At 41.0% G+C, this 18,141-nt stretch overlaps 1 protein-coding gene across 2 annotated transcripts in view; it reads left to right on the top strand.

Moving 5' to 3' along the window:
* SEC14L1 (SEC14 like lipid binding 1) overlaps window positions 1-18,141 on the top strand; it is a 42,205-nt gene that overhangs the window by 16,126 nt on the left and 7,938 nt on the right. For both annotated transcript variants that reach the window (XM_051634535.1, XM_051634533.1), the window contains exons 3-10: window positions 8,304-8,453; window positions 8,544-8,675; window positions 11,040-11,168; window positions 11,421-11,652; window positions 12,379-12,488; window positions 13,266-13,455; window positions 16,317-16,405; window positions 17,356-17,426. In XM_051634535.1, coding sequence (XP_051490495.1) covers window positions 8,304-8,453; window positions 8,544-8,675; window positions 11,040-11,168; window positions 11,421-11,652; window positions 12,379-12,488; window positions 13,266-13,455; window positions 16,317-16,405; window positions 17,356-17,426 — 1,103 coding nt within the window. The remainder of the gene's footprint in view (window positions 1-8,303; window positions 8,454-8,543; window positions 8,676-11,039; window positions 11,169-11,420; window positions 11,653-12,378; window positions 12,489-13,265; window positions 13,456-16,316; window positions 16,406-17,355; window positions 17,427-18,141) is intronic.

The raw sequence follows: 18,141 nt of genomic DNA, 5'->3' as shown, positions 1-18,141 counted from the left end.
AGTCCTGTCTGCCTAAGGCTTTATATAGTTAAGCTAAGGTGTGAATTTAAATGTGTTGAAATAAGCCTCTTCTCATCCTCCCCTCCTTTTTCTGTGTGGACATTTGCAAGGTGTAAGTGGGTCATTCATAGCAGTGTAGGGTCTGAAATCCTTTTCAATGAAATCTGATTAAATCAAGTGGGCCCCTTTAAATAAGTATGAGCATCAAAAGAAGACGAGGGGGAGCAGGGTTTGTGCTCTTCTGTACACCTAATAAAACCAGAGAAAGACATGTTTTATTGTCCACCTCTACTTATAGTTGGTTTCATTTCCCTCAGCCTCTGGTTTCCTGGAGAATTTCTCAGGAATTTTCTGTTCCCCAAAAGGAGAGGTGACCTGAGAAAGCTCAGTCTAGTGGTTTCACTGGCTTTAAATGCTTTTCTAAAGACAAGGATACTACAAACAGCAAGGCGCCTTAGCACTTCATTCTCTAAGAAGATCAAGTGAAGCCCTGGTGATGTTAATGAAATGTTTGTTCAGTGATCTTTAGTGTTTGTAGGGTCGTAAGGGCTGCTTAGAGCACAGGTTATTTTACACCTCTTGAGTGTTTGAAGCTCAGGGAATGCTTCAAGACCTGTGCAGGATCCAGTAGTGACTACATAGTCATGACCAACTCAGTGTGTTAGTCTCTATTGAATAAGCTGGGTCTTGACCATCTGAAAAGATGTAGACCTGGGCAATACATTTGAGCACCACTTCAGTGCAGTATCAGAAATACAGCATTATAAGGATCTGAATATCGTACTGCAGTAAGTTCTTGAATCACTGACAATTTTTCTTCCCAGATCCTCTACCTCAAAGCTCAAAAGAAGAACGTGTGAGATCATTTTTCAAGCTTGCTTCTCTCTTGGTTTGAGAAATAAATTAGTCTGCAATGAGAATTCATGAACAGGATCTATACAGAGTACAGATCTGTTAGTACTTGTCTCATAAAGTGTATAAGAATGTGTATTTGTGTGGTCTCTGATAAAAAAAAACACAACCAACCAACCAAAAATATAAAAAACTAAAAAGCATTGTAGTTAAAGGATTTGATGCATATTTATATCAAACTTTAACAGCCCACTTCATGAACATGTTATACTAACTCCATCATTTTTAAACTTAAAAGCTGGGGTGTATTTCTGCAATGTAGAAGCATTGGGGTATTTTGGGAATGCTTTGCTTTGGTAGACTGCATGGGAACAGTGCTGGCACTGCTTGTTCTCAGTGCTGTAAGTTTACACTCCAAACACACTAATGAGCATTTAATCAGCAAGTCCTAGGTCAATAACACTTAGTACATTTGGGTAGGATACAAGGACTTTTTAGCCTTTAAAAAGAAGCGGAATGCTTGTCTTACTAATAGTGACTTGTGCTATAGATCTTTCTGTGCAATTTACAGAGGGGTTATTTATTTTTTCTTTGATATGCTTAATAGTCATCATTAATACTTAAGAGGCCAAATTTCATCACATACCAGGGAATGGAGGATGAAGGCAGCATATTGTGTTCCTGAGTTACTTCTGCAGCAACAGGGTAAAATGATTTTGGGTGGAGGGAGGATAGAAGAGGGACCAAGTAAGCTAAGACCAGGATGCACTTACCAGTTCAGCAAATTGTGATGAGGAGAAAGGAGAGATGTGCAATTTTTTTGCCTGTTGTTGAGGGTAAGGGGCTACTCTCACCAGCCAGGTGAATGTCAGTCAGTTCTCATGTAACAGATTCACCGGATTGCGTCCCACCACACGACACAGCTGTCCCCTCCAAGCCATCTGCAGGGCTGTCAGATGGAGTGTTCTGCCAGTTCTCTGCTATTCACACCCTTCTCAAGTACAGCTCCGTTTGGAAAGCCTGGATTTTCCTCTCTTCAGTGAAATTCTGCTCTTTGTAGAGTTTAAGAGTGTTTTCTGTTCCAAAATTAATGTATTAAAATGAAGATGTATTCAAATGTGGGGCATTGGGATTTGGTTTCTTTTTTTAACAAAACAAGATGGAGCACAGAGCCTTCATTTTAATGGACATTCTCTGATTGCTTAATTTGTCTTGATTCATCAGGTCCTTGAAGTAGCTCTCATTCAGGTGAAGGATTATAATTTAAAATTTACACAAAGGGCTTCCACACAAAGTATTTCCTGAAGTACTTTCTCATTGCTTACATCCAGTTCAGTGATAAGTTGTTATGAAAACATTTTCTTTGTTGATCTTGCTCTGATAGCCAGCAGGTTAACCACTGGTGAATCTTGCTGGAAAAGCTTTGGAGGAGCATATTGTATGCCAGTGCTGTTTTGATTAAACACTTTTTTAGTAGAAATTGCAAGGAAAGGCTTAACCTCTCATTTTTCCCCTTTCAAAATGAAGTCATAGTGCTCTCTACTCTGTTAAGAGAATTGGTAGGGAAGGTCTCTTGCATCTAATACCCCCTCTTACAAATACCAACTGTGCAGTGTGTTATCATCCCAGTGCTTTGAAAATCTGACTAGTTGTATTCTGATAGCATAGGCTGGGCCAAGATTTACAACCAAGTGCAAAGGTTGACTAAACCACCTCATGTTTGTCAAGGACTAGAAATGTGCATATAGAAGATTATATACCTGTATATGTACACTGTTATTATAGAATCTGTGATTCAGATTATATACAGCCATTCATTCATAGGTTTGAACCTGCCTGTCATGCTGACTGGATTCTCTGTAGTCCCCATAAGCCTTGTTTGTCTTGTATAACTAAAGCCTTCTTGGTATTTTTCACAGAGAGAGAGTGAGTTCTTAGTACTGAGTCACTGCCAAGCAGCCTTTGTTTCACAGCAATAAAAAAAACAACTTCTCTCTTTGGAGAGGAGAACATTTAATGAAGCGAAAACCACTTAAGACTGCTTTGAACAAGGGGTGCTGTGTAGAGCCATACTGATGGGGGAAGTTCACTGCAAGAAAGCAAAGTTTAACTGTGCTGCTCAGATGGTGGCAGGGGTTTGGCTTGTAGCAGTGAAGGTACCCTTTTAGAGGACTGTTTGTCCTTCCAGACCTGGCTGCACAGTATTGTTCCTTTCCAAAGAGCTGCCTAACTGTAGATTAAAGATATTTTTTTTCTCCCAAGCTGCAGTCCTGTTCATCTTCCCCCTTCCTGGGTCCTGGGGATGGTACCTTACCAGAAAACACATTTCTAGAGCTTTCTGAGGTATCTCTGCTCTAACCATCTGCTTCCTTCCACACGCACACCCCCGAGCTGCTTACCAACGTGTGAACTAACATCCAAGAAGATACACTGAGATACACACTTCTTTGAAGAAGTATAATGATTTTTCAACACATTATATTATTAAAAAATGGTAAAATGGTTTGAATGAGGAATGGTATTATAAAAAAGAATGGTAAAGAGCCGTGGACAGCAGTATATGGGGGATAAGAAGGCATTTGCTTCTAAGAGTTAATTCAGAATTGTTTCTTTTCAAATGAAGCTGCCAAGAATTTGAAACCTCTTGGTTGCACTCCCACGAGTCAATGTTTTTCCTATTGATCTGCAGTGCTCTAATGCAGGGGGAGGAGGGGGATGTAATGATACTCAGGAACAGTTAAGCTGCTAGAATGCAGCCTTTCTAGCTAAGGCAGCATCCTGCTTGAGTGACCCTTCTGGTTTCTTCTGTGTTTATGAGTAATTCAGCAATTCCACATACTCCAAGTGGATAGGAAGGCACAGTGAATGTTGGCAGGCACTTACCTGACCAGATTTGGGTACTAATATGTACTACAGGCAGAAATTAAAGTTTGTATGTGGGACACAATGCAGAGGACTAACTCGATTGCTTGGATGCATCTCTTGAGGTCCCCTTGTAGAATGTTGTGCTACTCTTAGAAGCTTACTGTTCAAGCAGTTTTGAACAGAAAGCATTTAAAAAATAAAACCTCTTCACAGCTTATTTCATGCAATTAAGCTACTAAGAAAATGCTCAGTATGCTTAATTTTCCGAATGGTGACTAGGATTCCTACTTACTTCATCAGGTTAGAAGTTATTTTTGGAGGATTCAGCTACTGTAAGAGTAGTATAAGTTCTGTCAGATCATTTTTCTTTTAAGTATAAAAGTTAGTTTTGAATCATCCAATGGAAATGCTGAACAATCCCTATCCTTTAAGGCGGGAGACTGGGAATATATTAATCTGGCAGAGAAGCTGAGTAACACATTTGCATAAATGACTGACTTTCCCCCTGAGGACTGAGCACGTTCCTATTATCAAGGTAATTTATTAGCCCTAGGCATGGTTTGAGATGCAAAAAGCCAGAACAGTCTTTGGTCCTCCAGAAAGGTGGATTGGGGTCATTCCTAGTTACTGTTCTAAAGGTGGTATTTTGACAGGATCCTATTACTGCTGATACTAGAATCCCAAAAATCTAAGGGCATTGACAGCAAGTATCATTACCTTGGGTATGCAAAATGACTGCAATGGGTTGAAAATAGTCTCACTTTTGTATTGCTTTCATGTCTTTAAACACAGCTGAAATACTAGCAAAGATAAAAGTAATATAAACCCTAGTAACTTCGATTCTACTCTGAACACAAGTTTTGAAGAGAAGCAGTTGGGAAAGAAGCTTTAATACAGTGCTATTTTGATTGAAATGCTGCTTGTCAGTGTCCTTACTGTTCACATGCATTAAGAAAGTGAAGGGTTTATATGATGAGCCCATTAAATGTGAGGTTCAAGCTGCTTCACCATACTCTGTTTTTCTGGGTGCACAGTGCCAGCTTCTGATGTATTGGAGTGCACAAATGTTCTAGAGGCTGGTGGGAAGTTGTAAAAGTACAATGTTGGGGAACAACAGAATTGCAGGCTTTCAATCATTTTGGTGGAAGGTCTGTACACAGATCTGTCTCTTAGCTGAAGAGGTGGCTCCACTTTTCATGTCAAACCCAGCACCAGTGTTGGAGGCTTTGAGGATGAGCACACCTGCACCTTTCACTTATGTATCAGAATCTCCACACGTGCCTTTTATTAAATGTGACTGAAGGAAATGGTAAAATTAAGTAACATTCTTGCAACATCCTTCTTTGATGTGTTTAGTTGTACAGCAACAGCATTTCATTCTTGCATGCAATTACTGCAACTGCTTTGCTTTTGAGGAACTAACTGTCTTTTGGGATTATATCTGTACAATACAATTGAAATCCTGAGAGAAGATGGGTAACATCTAATGATTTTATTTGTAAGGAGAGACCTATCAGAGAGGAAAAATGTGTTGCATCTTGTCATGTACTCTGCTTTACCAGGCTGCTGAAGAAATGTTGGATAGTGCAGTTCAGTTACTCCCTGTCTGCAAAGCTGGACTTGAGACAAACATTCTGGTTCAAAGCACCCCAATAACACAGAAAAATCCATGCAGTTCTGTTATTAGAAAAGAAGCAGCAGCATTTGATCTTCCATCAATATTCTCATGCTCTTTCAAGTCTTGCTGATGCATGTGCTGCTTTGATTCATGTCTCTTATTGTGTTGTACCACAAATTACAGGTTTTCTTCCTGTGCTGGCCCATGGTGAGGCAAGATCTTTCAGTGTCCTTCCTATAGTCTTTAGCAGCTTTTTCTTGCCTACTCTACAGCATGAAAGAGAAATGTTTGCCACATGTGGAAGAGGCAGCTCTGCTTAAATCAGAATGAGTATTTTGATGTGGCTACGGCTTACTATAATCACTTTCTCTTCAATCCAGGCTGTGCTGAGAAATGCTGCATTGCAAGAACATATTGGCAGTGGTACATAAAGAAATAAAGCCAGGCTAATTTAAGAGCCCAATAAAAATTGACTGTGAACAGTTTCCAGTACTCTGTATGTTCTTTAGGGAGAAAGAATCCTGTGTTGCTGTTAATCTCTCTGAAACCTTCAAGTACTTTGTTGCTGCAAGCTTTGAGCCTGCCAATTTTTGGCAGATAATTTTTGTTCTCTTCAGTTTTCTCATTCAGAACAACACATTCTTCTTGGGTTTTGGTTGTTTTTTTGGCTCATAGTTCAATAAACACTTACGAGCAGGTGCCTGTTTGTAATGTGCAAGTTTTCACAGAGCAAATGGGAAGCATTTTGAGGACTAAGATGAGAAATACCTCAAGATGTGCAATGAAGGAGACTTACAAAGGCTTGGCATAGAGGAGGCTACTCAGGGAAAATTAATTCTAATCCAAAAGTGAAAATAGTAAGCAAAATGTTAGATATTTTACTTCCCCTTCTGTCCTGCCTATAAAATAATTGTAACATAAGGTCCTCAAATAAAATAAAATAAAAGTGTCAAATGAATTGACCTGCAAACCAGAAGCACTTCTCAATTCTGCTTATTCAGGCAATCTTATTTTTTTCTGACTTAGAACAACATTTAACTACAGTCAATATAGTTAAAATAGGGATTAATTTAGAAAGAATGCTGAGATTCAGTGAGAAGGCTGAGATACTCTTGAACGACTGTAAAATGTACAAGCTCTGACCAGAACAAGAGTCTCATAAAAGAAATAAGAAATTTCTTACACCATATGAATAGGACCCATCCTCCCTTTCTCGTGGAGCTGTGGAAAGTTTTCTTCCCCACTGCTTCCTTTTGTGTTAACAACACCCATGCTCTGTCACTTCCATTGTGCGCACATCTCTGAACCTAGAAATTATTTCTATTCTTAATTTAAACTAAACCAGCTGTGCACAGATGAATAGCTTGGAAGAAGGAGCATACATGCTCACTCACTGCTTGTACTTCTAGTACATTACAGAGAAGCTTTATGAACTCAGGACAATCATGCTGTAGAAATGGCTTAAAAGTGTGCACTAGGGGGGAAAAAAGCTCACACTGTTTTAGTGCCTTGCACCACTGTCACCATAGTAACACTTGTGTTCAAACTGTGAACACTGGGAACAAACTCAGTACTTTTATTCTTGTGAAGGGAGAATTAGACCTTTTCTCTTCGAATGCCACCATTGCATACTTTCTGCAGCTGCTGCTTATTTTCTTCCACACCCTCTCCTCTCCCTGATGTTGCTGTTTCTCTGCTGTAACCCAGCTATGTTCAGAGCAGTTAAAATTATTTAAAAGGTCAGAGTGGATATTTTAGCTCTTTTAAGGAATTGTGTCAGCAAGAAAGTACTCGAAGGTTTTGGACAGATCAACAGCAACGCAAGATTTTTTTCTCCCTAAAGAACATGCTCTTAGTTTTACTTTATTACTGAGGTTCTCTTCACTGGGACAACTTGCAAATCCAACCTTTTCACCAAAGCTGACAAGGTTCTGATAATAGCAAAAATGGAAGAATTCAGATTTTGAAAAGAAGGCTGAAGAATTAGTTACTTTAATGCCAGCCCATGACAAAAAGCCAAAGTGTACCTCCAAGTGGAGGTACACTAGTGAATATGAAAGAAAAGGAAAAAAATTATAAAAGCTGTGTTGCGTTCTCCAGCCACAGTGGTTAAAACATTTTAGAAAATGGAAATTCAACAAGTTCACTAATGGGGATAACTGCATTTGCCTCTTGCCTGTTTTACTGAGCCCAGATTCTTACCTATCTTTTCCAAGTGTGCCTGATTTAATACCGTCTCCTCTGAGCGTGTCAAGTGCTTAAGTGATGAACTTATTTACATCACTCTAACCAGAATCAAAGCTTATTGCTAGTTCTGCATTCTTGCAAAAATTGTAACTTTTCAGAGGTATAAAATGGCCTCATTGTATTGGAAAGACTGGCTATATGTTGTGGGACAAAATTGTAAGCTGATAAACTGCAGTGAAATCAATCTGAATATTCTGTGCATAGGGAGCTTGAGAGCTCTGTTAGCTTAAGAAACAGGCTTTGAAATGTTTTTATTAGACCTTTGGGAGCTGTGTAGAAAACCCTCTAGTGAGCTTGGTGAAACACCAGTCATTAGCATATGGGTTTTTTTAATCCAGCACTTAATTGGTTTGTCTTGTGGTATTTTAGAACTAGAGGGTCTTATTTTCCTGTTACTGCTGACAAGTGGGTTGTCATTGTACATAATGAACAATTTCCTTTTTGGAGGGAGGGGAGAAATGGGGTATTTCACGTGTTATTTTAAACAAGGTTTTACCTGGAAAGGCTTATATTAGGGGCATACTAATAAATAGATTGTTTGGAATGCACTGTGACTTTTTTCAGCTACGTGGACCCCAGGAAGGTTTAGTTCCCTCTTCAAAAGCTGTGAAGTGCATTATCGTGTCTCCAGTTGCTGGAGATGTCGGCAAAGGAACCCTACACACACCCTTGGGAATTAATTGTGATCATAGCTTCTTTTCTTCTCTTTCCATCTTTACAGGCATATGAAAGAAGGTTTCCTACGTGTCCTCTCATCCCTATGTTTGTAGCCAGTGACATTGTGAACGAATACAAGAGTGAGGATGAATCGATCCACGTGATCGAGCGGCGCTGTAAGCTGGACATAGATGCACCACGGCTATTGAAAAAGGTGATGAGGTTTGAAGTGCCTGTTTTATGCTTTTGGATATCCTTTCACATGAATATTGTATCCTAACTGGCTCTGTGTCATCTTCCTCAGATTGCAGGAGTGGATTATGTCTACTTTGTCCAGAAGAATTCTTTGAACAGGCGAGAAAGGACTTTGCATATAGAAGCCTACAATGAAACCTTCTCTAATAGAATTGTTGTTAATGAACACTGCTGTTACACAGTGAGTAACAGGCTCTTGGTGGTCCTACAGATGGAGCTAAGGCAGCGGTTAGATTTCTGGATTCGTACACAGAAGTTGGCTTTTGCTTTGCAAGAAAAAGTAACCAACACATCACCATGAGTGATAATTGTTGTTAGTGTTATATGTAGCACACTTCCTTGAAGAACTGAAACAATTTTGGCACTCTCTTGCTTTTGAGCATCTTCTCAGCAAGCAGAACACAACATAATTTGCTGTGTTTGACAGCTCTCTTCAGGCAAATCTGGTCTGTAATGACAGTGTGGGGCTTGGTGAGGCTGATGATACCCTGACAGAACTGTTAAAGGAAAGTTCAACATAGCTTACTCACCTTCTGCTCAGCTCAGACAAGTTTTCATAGACTTGGCTGTTTTAACCTGATTGTTTAACCTAATGCTTTAACCTAATTCTTTCTTTCTTTGTGGCTGTTCTTGGATTTCAGTGCAGACCTTTTCTGACAGGAGTCTGGGGGCAGGCTTACTGCTGTGCTCTGGTCATGTTTTTTCTGAATGGCTGAGCTAATACCCATGGGCTTGTACAGCACAAACATGTAGCAGTAAAACCTTGGGTTGATGTTAAAGGTCAAATCAAATCTAGCAAATGTAACCCAGTTATTTTTATGGTAGCTTTATTTTTGCATGTAGGAGATAACATTTTCTGTTCTGTACAGAGCCATGGTTAAAAGGTCACTGGATGTCAAATCCACTTGACACTATTATCTGCTTATTATTATTTCTGCAATTATTTCCAAGTTATATTTAAAAACACTTTTCCCCATAATCCAGGAGGAACTAGTTAGTGATCTGCTTCTGCACAAGTCTGGACACAAGTTTGTGAGGCTGGATGGGATTCACCCCAGAGTGTTGAGGGAGCTGGTGGGGGAGCTCACTAAGCCTCTCTCCATCGTTTATCAACAGCCCTGGTCAACAGGGGAGGTCCCGGGTGACTGGAGGCTGGCTAATGTGACTCTCATCTACAGGAAGGGCCAGAAGGAGGATCCAGGGAACTACAGCCCTGTCAGCCTGACCTCAGTACCAGGAAAGATCATGGAGAAGCTCATCTTGAGTGAGCTCACATGGCAGAAGTAGGGAGGTGATTGTGCCCCTGTACTTGGCACTGGTGAGGCTGCACCTCAAGCACTGAGTTCAGTTCTGGGCCTCTCACTGCAAGAAGGGCATTGAGGGGCTGTAGCAGGTCCAGAGGAGTTACCAAGCTGGGGAAGGGCCTAGAGAGCAAGTCATATGAGGAGCAGCTGAGGGAAGTGGGGATGTTTAGTCTGAAGAAAAAGAGGTTGAGGGGAGACCCCATTGCCCTCTACAACTACCTGAAAGGAGGTTGTAGTGAGGTGGGTGTTGGCCTCTTCTCCCAAGAACGACAGGACCAGAGGAAATGGCCTGAAGCTGTGACAGAAGAGGCTTAGATTGGATATTGGGAAGAATTTCTATAATGGAGTGGTTAGGCACTGAAACAGCCTGCCCAGGGAGGTGGTTGAGTCACCATCACTGGAGGTATTCAAAAGCTGTATAGATTTGGTACTTCAAGGCATGCTCTGTGGCCAAAGTTGTGAGGGGTTTTTTTTGTGTTGATGGTTGGACTTGCTGATCTTAGAGGTCCTTTCCAACCATGACGATTTTCTGATTCTGTCTCAGCTGAAGTGAGTTTAGAAAAGATCTTTCCTTCAAGGTCCATCCCTGTTTCAGGATCATCTCAGCAAACAAGGGAGTTGGGGGTGCTGTAAGGTAGCTTATTCAGCTGTCAACCGAATTAGAAGTTTACACTGATTTTATTATAGGAGAACAAAGTAAAATAGCTTTCAATCTACAAAATACTAAGGTACTTCATAGGTCAATGAGGAAATGATCTGTTGCAAACATGTCTAGACTGCAGTGCTGGGAAGTGCTTGGACTCTGCTTCTGCAGTCTTTAGACTAGTTGGCCTCAGTCAATCAGTCTAACCTGCAGCAGCTTAAAGTTCACTGTGGAACTTACCCTGTTCCACAGATAAACTACTGTCACAGCCCTTATCTAGACTGAGATAGGGTTAATTATATAAATGTGCTAGTCCTTTGGCTCTTGGCTGGTGCATCAATACTTCTCCACCCTCCCCTTTTTTGTTAAGAAAAAGCTGCACTATGCTAGCCACAGGACTGCAGGAGGGCTTCTCAGCTTTCTCAGCCTTTGTGTTACCTTTTCTGAACTGTGTTTTGCAAATGAAACAAAAGACAGCAAGTTCCACTTGAATGTTTTTTTGACTATGTGAATCTGTAAAACAGGAAACTTCAAATATTGTGAGGAAAAAAAAGGCTAAATGGGTAGCTAAACTGCATGACCTTCTTTTAACTAATAGGTTCATCCTGAGAATGAAGACTGGACCTGTTTTGAGCAGTCAGCAAGTCTGGATATAAAATCTTTTTTTGGTTTTGAAAGCACAGTGGAAAAGATTGCCATGAAGCAGTACACCATCAATATTAAAAAGGTGAGCTTGCAGTCGTGAAGGAAGTGCCTGGCTCTAAATTACCACAAGGCAGTGTAGCTGCTGCTAAGTAACAGGCTGCTCTGCTGAAAAAGCTGGGCTGTTTACTCCAGCCTGGGGCAGCATGTGTGTGTGGGTCTGTATTTGCAAGGGGAATCTTTAGAGAGGTCTGGCCACTTCATGGGTTTCCAGCCCCATCCTTTCTGTGTCTAAACAGGAGTTTTTAGTAGCTGAAGTAAAATTTCCTTTTTAAAGGGAAAAGAAGTAATAGAATACTACCTGAAGCAGCTAGAAGAAGAAGGAATAACTTTTGTTCCTCGTTGGACTCCTCCCGTTGAATGTACATTGGAGAGCAGCACATCCCACACAAGACAACCAGTTTCACCTGCTATTAATATACCAGACTCTGCCACAAAAGAGGGCTTGAACAAGGAGATCCTCAACACCTCCAGCAGCCCCTCAGAGCCCACAGCAGGAACACCCGATGGTATGGTGGTCTGACTTGGTTCAGTGGGCTTCTTTGTACTGTAGAGGCCCTCAGCACTCTGCTGCTTCTCATGGGCAGCTGCAAATCTTCACATTAGCTCTTTGTTTGGTAACATGCAGTGTTAAAATGCAGACTTGTAAAGCAGTAACGTGGGATAGTTTGGATAGCAAACTGGTCTTTTTAGCAACTGAAGATCAGATATGAGTGGAAAAACTCTTCACACTGCTGTTCATTAGATTGCAAGCAAGTGGCCTACTTCTTGCCTACTTCAGGGATGAGCATAACTGTAGGAATAATGGGGAGGAAAGGACTAAAGCTTCTCTGGATACAGCCTTCTGTTTTATCTTCCTTCCCCTGTTAATAAGGGAATTTTGGAAAATCCTTGCACTGGGAGATTTAGATCAAAGCTTCTCTAAGTAGTTCCAGAAGAAGCAAGTCTTACGGTGCTGTGGATTGACAAATCTGAATATATTGGCAAAATGCTTTTATAAATCCCTGGTTTTACTCCTTAGTTGCAGGAGGAGAATTAATCTTCTTGGTTTAATGTTAAGATGAGTATGTATGTTGCCTTGCTCAGCTTTTCATTGATGCAAAGAAACTTTATATTCAACTCTGCACAGAACAGAGCAGCTGCTTTTCTGCTTCAAATATCAGCATATAAGATCATTTACTGCTTGGACTAGGTCAGTCCAGGAGCACTTTAATCACATGTACATCTCCTTTCAGACAAGCTGGATGCAGACTACATCAAGCGTTATCTGGGTGACTTGACACCAATGCAGGAAAGCTGCCTCATCCGACTGAGACAGTGGCTCCAGGAGACACACAAGGGCAAAGTAAGTTACTCTTGGTCTCTTGTGGCTCTGTCTCAGAATGTGATAAGCAAGGTGGACCTGAAGAAGTGTCATGCCACACCTCCTGTGGCTAACTGTTCCTGTGAAGTGGCAGAACAGAGTGGCTAAGTTAAGTCTGCACAGTGGCAATATTCATTGTGACTGGCCAGCTGACTTTGCCAGCTGAGGTGCTTAAATGATTAGTGTGATTAGCCTCAGAATGTCAACAGCCAGCACAGGGGACTAACGTCAGTTTTAAAAATCTGCCTGGTTCTACAATAACCTTTGGCTAAAACAAATGTTTGGCCAAACCAAACACATTCTCAAATCTCTGTCCCTGGGTGCAGGACTGAGAGGGAAGAGACATGGCCAGTTAAGTCACTGGAGCAAGGCTGGGGGTTTTCCAGTGGCTTGTGATTTGCATGTATCTCTCAGCTTCCTTTTACTTAGCAATGAAATACAGCCTGTGTTTTGTCCCTAGATCCATTTACACTGGCAACACCTTAAGAGGTGTGGCCATACAGGTGTAACTGATGACATTAGAGTTCATGAAGTTTTTATACCCCTTGTGTGCAGGTGCCTGCAGTACCTGACGGGCCTTGTGTGTTTGTCGCAAACAAAGACTGATTTGCTTGCGTAACTCCCAGTGTTTCCTGCCATCCTCCTCTTACCTTGGTGCAGGGCTGCATGTTTCTCAGCTTCTGTTGTTTGGGTTTTTTTCTTCTTGTTTCAAATCTTGAATATACAATTACATTTGATTGTGTTGGGCTTTTTTAATAGATCCCAAAGGATAAGCACATCTTAAGATTCCTGCGTGCCCGGGACTTCAACATTGATAAAGCAAGAGAGATCCTTTGCCAGTCACTGACCTGGCGTAAGCAGCACCAGGTAGACTATATTCTAGATACCTGGAACCCTCCTCAAGTACTCCAAGATTACTATGCAGGTGGCTGGCATCACCATGACAAAGGTATGCTCTACAGGGTGGATATTGAACAGCCTTTTTATGTTGTGAATTCAAGGGGATTGTTGTCCCTCTGTTAAGTAGAGTTGACTGGAAAGAGAGTTAGAACTTCTCAGTTGTTACCTACTAAATGCACTTAAATTGATGTTGCCAGCTCCTTAATTGGTGGAGACAGACTCCTAGGTCTGAGAAGCTTAGAAAGGTGTTATGCAAATGCTGAATATTCTCTTTTAGTGACTAAGAGATGTTTGTAAATAAGTATATCTTCCTAATCATATTTCTGGTGTAGAAGTCTGATGGCATAAATGAACACTTACTTGGCATTAAAATCAGCTTATTGATGAGAACTGGGATGTTGCAAAAACATCAAATAAAGCAGGTTTATTTAAGAAGGGAAGGAGCTTTGGCTGAATTCCCTTTTGTGTGGTGAGCCATGGCCAGATCTTTGGAACATGGATGACTGTGCCTGACACATTCCCCTGTCCCTCTGCTTGCTTTATTGTGCACTGATCTTGTTGCTAATACATACACAGAAATGAAACATTTTGGAATTTGTTGCTTGAGGCAAGCTGAACCCTTTAGATAAGGAAACCATCTCTTACTGTGAGCTGTGTGCTGATTTAGTCTTTTCCCCAGTAGGCACCATTGTTTCTGCTAGCTCTTCCTGTTGAAAGAAGTGTATGAAACAGGACAGGATGCTGTCAGCAGTAGAGGCGAGGGGACAGCAGAAGTTTAATCTCTGTAAAGCTGGGGAACTTAAATGGCTCTCCCCTGCTGCTTTGGGTTTGACAGACCTCAAACTAAGAGAGTGAAAAATGAGAATATGCTTGTGAAGACTGTAGGGGAAAAAAACCTCTGGGTAAGTTCTCCCTTTCTGTCAGTGCCTTGTCCTTATTTTGCAAAGGCTTCCTCTGTCAATAGCACATAACAGGGTCCTGCCAGTCGAGTAGAAAGGTACAGAATACATCAAAGGGTTGTTTAATGTTTTTCTGAGAAGTTCTTCAGTCTTGTGAGCTTCATGCTGCCCTCCCTTCCCCTTCAGTTCCTCTGGTCTCTTTTGCAGCATGCTTCCAGGTAGAGCATAGGTTTGTCAATAATGGAAACAGACTTTCAAAACTGAGCAGTTCTTGGTGATTTAAAATTTTACATTGGTAGGTTTTATTTAAACCTTCCTTCCTAGTATTGCTCCTTTCCTCCTACATGTACTAAATGTGCCCAACTTAACCTAGCTGAATTCTGTGTGGCTTTTAGCACTGAAGCAAAGGCAGCAGTGATTACAAAGTGTGTTGTCTAGAATGAGCTCTTAGTGCAAAACAATAAAAGATATTATTTTGGCTTGCAATTGGCATGGTTTTCTATACATCTGAGTGGCTTTTATTTTGACAGGAAAGCTTCAGTCAAATGTGTTGTTTTTTTAAAAATCACAAAGCTCTAATGGACTATAAAAAATAGACAGTGATAATTCAGCCCTGTCAGCTGACACTTCCCTTCATGTGTCATTTGGGTGGACCAGGGTTATAAGCTATTAGTTTGGTCTTGGATGTGTGTCCATCTGTGAGGGAGGGAGACCTGCTATGAAGCTTAATAGCCCTTTTTGTTTAGTGTTTCAAAAGCTAAACAGCACATTCCAAGATAAGTGTGTGCTGATGTTAAAACAACATTTTCTTTTAGACCACCTGATAAAATACAAGACTGTGACCTTTCATGGGGGTAGTGTCTTTGCCACATAAGTAACTTGCCTTGACACTGCAGTTTTGTTTGTTTGTTTAATAAGGTTTCTTTATAGTCTCTTTCCTTGTGTCCCAAAGGACTTAGTGATAATTTGATACCTCTCTTTGCAGTTGTTGGAGGGAAGTGGAGCTCAACAGATAACAGAACTTAAGGGAGATTTTTATGTAGAAAGGTGTTGTGGGTTGTTTGGTTGTTTTTTTTTGGTGTCCCAGCATATTCAGTTTTGTAAGTTGGTGATTATTTACCTTGTGTACTAGAATAGATAGAGCAAAGATTAAAAAAATGCATCCCAGCTTTGAGAGGAGGATGGAAGCTGTTTCAGACAGTTACCTCCTATTATGAAGAGCCAGAAATTTAAGCTTTGATTCTCAAATTCAGCCAGTTCAGTTATTAAGCTTCATGTCTTTGTACCCTGGGCAGTATCAGGATGCCCCAGTAGGCAGCAAGATGTCCATGAAGAGGCAAGGCTTTAGATGCAGAAGGTCCATCTGAAGTTGATCTCTGGAACAGAGCCTGTTCTCACCAGGCTTAACCTGCCCAAGTGAGGCTGTGTGCCAGTTCTGCATCGTATGTAATGACATAGCTGGAAGGTGTGACTTCAGCAAATACTGCAGAAAGAGTCTGGGTTAGCACTTGGTGTCATTAATTCCCAGAACTTGGGTACCTGCTGTTCCAGAAGAGCTGCTGTAAGCTCTCCAGGCAGTGTTGCTTCATGTGCAGAAGGCTTAACCCTTCAGTTACACTAATGGACTAAAGCTTTCCCTGTATCTTACTTATCCTGGAAGCTAATGAGTCCTGTGTCTTTAATTATGTACACCAAGATCTTGTGTGTACCAGTGTACTTGCTGAAGTTCTTTGAATGTTCCTTGCAGATACAGGAGCTATTTTTGCACCAAGATGTCTCTATTAAACTTTCACAGTTGGTTTCCAGACATTCTTTGGTGTAGCTAGACAGGGTAGAGATGCTACTGCCATCTGCTCCAGGTCCTCCCTCTTCCAGCCGGACCACGAAGTTTGAACTGATTATGGCTTGTTTCCATTTGGATTTTTAGCATAAAATGAGCTCACTCCCAATTGTCTGTTGCTGAAAAAAAGAAGGGTTATATTGATTATATCGATATATTCTTGTTATTCAGATGGTCGCCCACTGTATGTGCTGAGGTTGGGACAGATGGACACCAAAGGCTTGGTGAGAGCTCTTGGGGAAGAGGCCTTGCTTCGATACGTAAGTATTTCTGGAGCCAGCAAGTTGCTAACAATGTGATATTTTCATTTAGAAATTTCCTCTTCTGCCAGAACATTCATCACTCTGGATATTTTGATGTACTCTCTGGCCGTCTGTTTTTGGTTTGAATACATCTGAAAGCTCCTGGTAGCTGATCTGCATTCTTTCCAACTGCAGACTGATGGTGGAAAGGCATAGTTCTTGGCAGCTCCTGTAGTTACTGGTTAGCATTTCCACAGATTCTTCTGCAGTTTGTGCAGTGCTTCAAACTCAAGTCTCTACATTTGTACAGAAGAGAAAATGCCATGCTTATCTTTTGTCAAGCCTGTAGGCCAAGGTTTAGGATAATTTATTTTTAAAGAAAAAGTACTTGCCTTCTCTAAAAGCATCACTCAGACTGTGTTATTGTGGATCTTCTCAGTTTCCAAGCAGAAAGCTGGCAGAATTCCAGGTTTGCAGTAATATTTTTTTGACTCCTAGTAATGACAGTCACAGCCATAGTAACCACCAGAAGCAGGGGACAAATTTTACTTTTTCTCATCCAGTGGCATTTCCAAGCACATACTCAATTCTGTTTGTTTGTCCTAGTTCTGTTTCAAGGTTACTTTCTGTGACTTTAAAAGGGGCTTTAATTTTGGAGTAAACAGGAAATCAGTGCTTAAAAGAGCAGAAGTGTAGGGAGACTTCATGTCTGTATCACTCCTGGCTTTCAGTTTTCAGCAGGACCTTGTTTACATTTACTGCTTTTATGGAAAGGTATGTTTATTTTTCAACAAGATCAACCAGTGGGGTAAACATAGGGATTTTTAGGTCATTCTTTGGAAAAAAAAGTTTAGGCTGGTTTGATCTTGTAGTTTTCATTAGTCTTTGGTGGTAAACATCTTTTTTTCTTTATCCCATCTACTGACCTTAAGACTGTCTTCTCTAAAACAACATGTTTCCTTCTACAGGTTCTTTCAATAAACGAAGAAGGACTGAGGAGATGTGAGGAGAATACAAAAGTATTTGGCAGGCCAATAAGGTAAAATACAAAATCCACAAGAAGTGGTTCCCTTAATGTGGAAAGGTTCAGGGATGGATAGTATGTCTGCTTGTCTTTCCCTGTTAAAAAACTTGCTTGCTGTCCCAGCTGTCAGTGGGAGGTCAAATCCAAGAGGTGGATTTCATGCGTGTAACTATGAAATTGTGCTGCCTCCTGGATCTTCATTTGTAGAAGTAATGCTAAGGGACTGCATATTAAACATTTAAAGTGAAACCAAGAAGTGTGTGCTGTCTCACAGAAGCCTTAGGCATGACTTCATGGATCCTAGCTGATGCAGCGCAGCTGTCACTCTTGAATTCATGCCCAGGGTGAGACCTGAACTTGGAAAGTAATTAAAGCAGATGCTGGAGCTCAGTATTTGGAATTAAGAATGTACCTCTTCCTATAGTAAAAGCTTCCCTCCCTGAGATCTGACAATAGATCTGACAACAGAATTAGCTGTAACATGTGATGGCACCATGAATCTGAATCTGCACCATGAGTGTGAAATTGCTTCAGAGCAGCATGACCACTGAACTGATTTCCCAGTAGAAGCAATGGTTTAATGTTTGGGCTGGCTGTTGACAGGATCTTTTTTTGCTTCATATTAACCTTCACCTGGAGTATGAAATGTCTGGGGGGGAATACAGGTGATGTGCAAAGTGATCTTGCCATGACTGTGCTTGGCCCACACCAAGACCCTTCTGTTCTGAGG

This window comes from Apus apus, chromosome 17, assembly GCF_020740795.1.
Source record: "Apus apus isolate bApuApu2 chromosome 17, bApuApu2.pri.cur, whole genome shotgun sequence".
Lineage (NCBI taxonomy): Eukaryota > Metazoa > Chordata > Aves > Apodiformes > Apodidae > Apus > Apus apus.
Note: the sequence above shows the minus strand (reverse complement) of the source record. Positions and strands in the feature narration are given on the sequence as shown.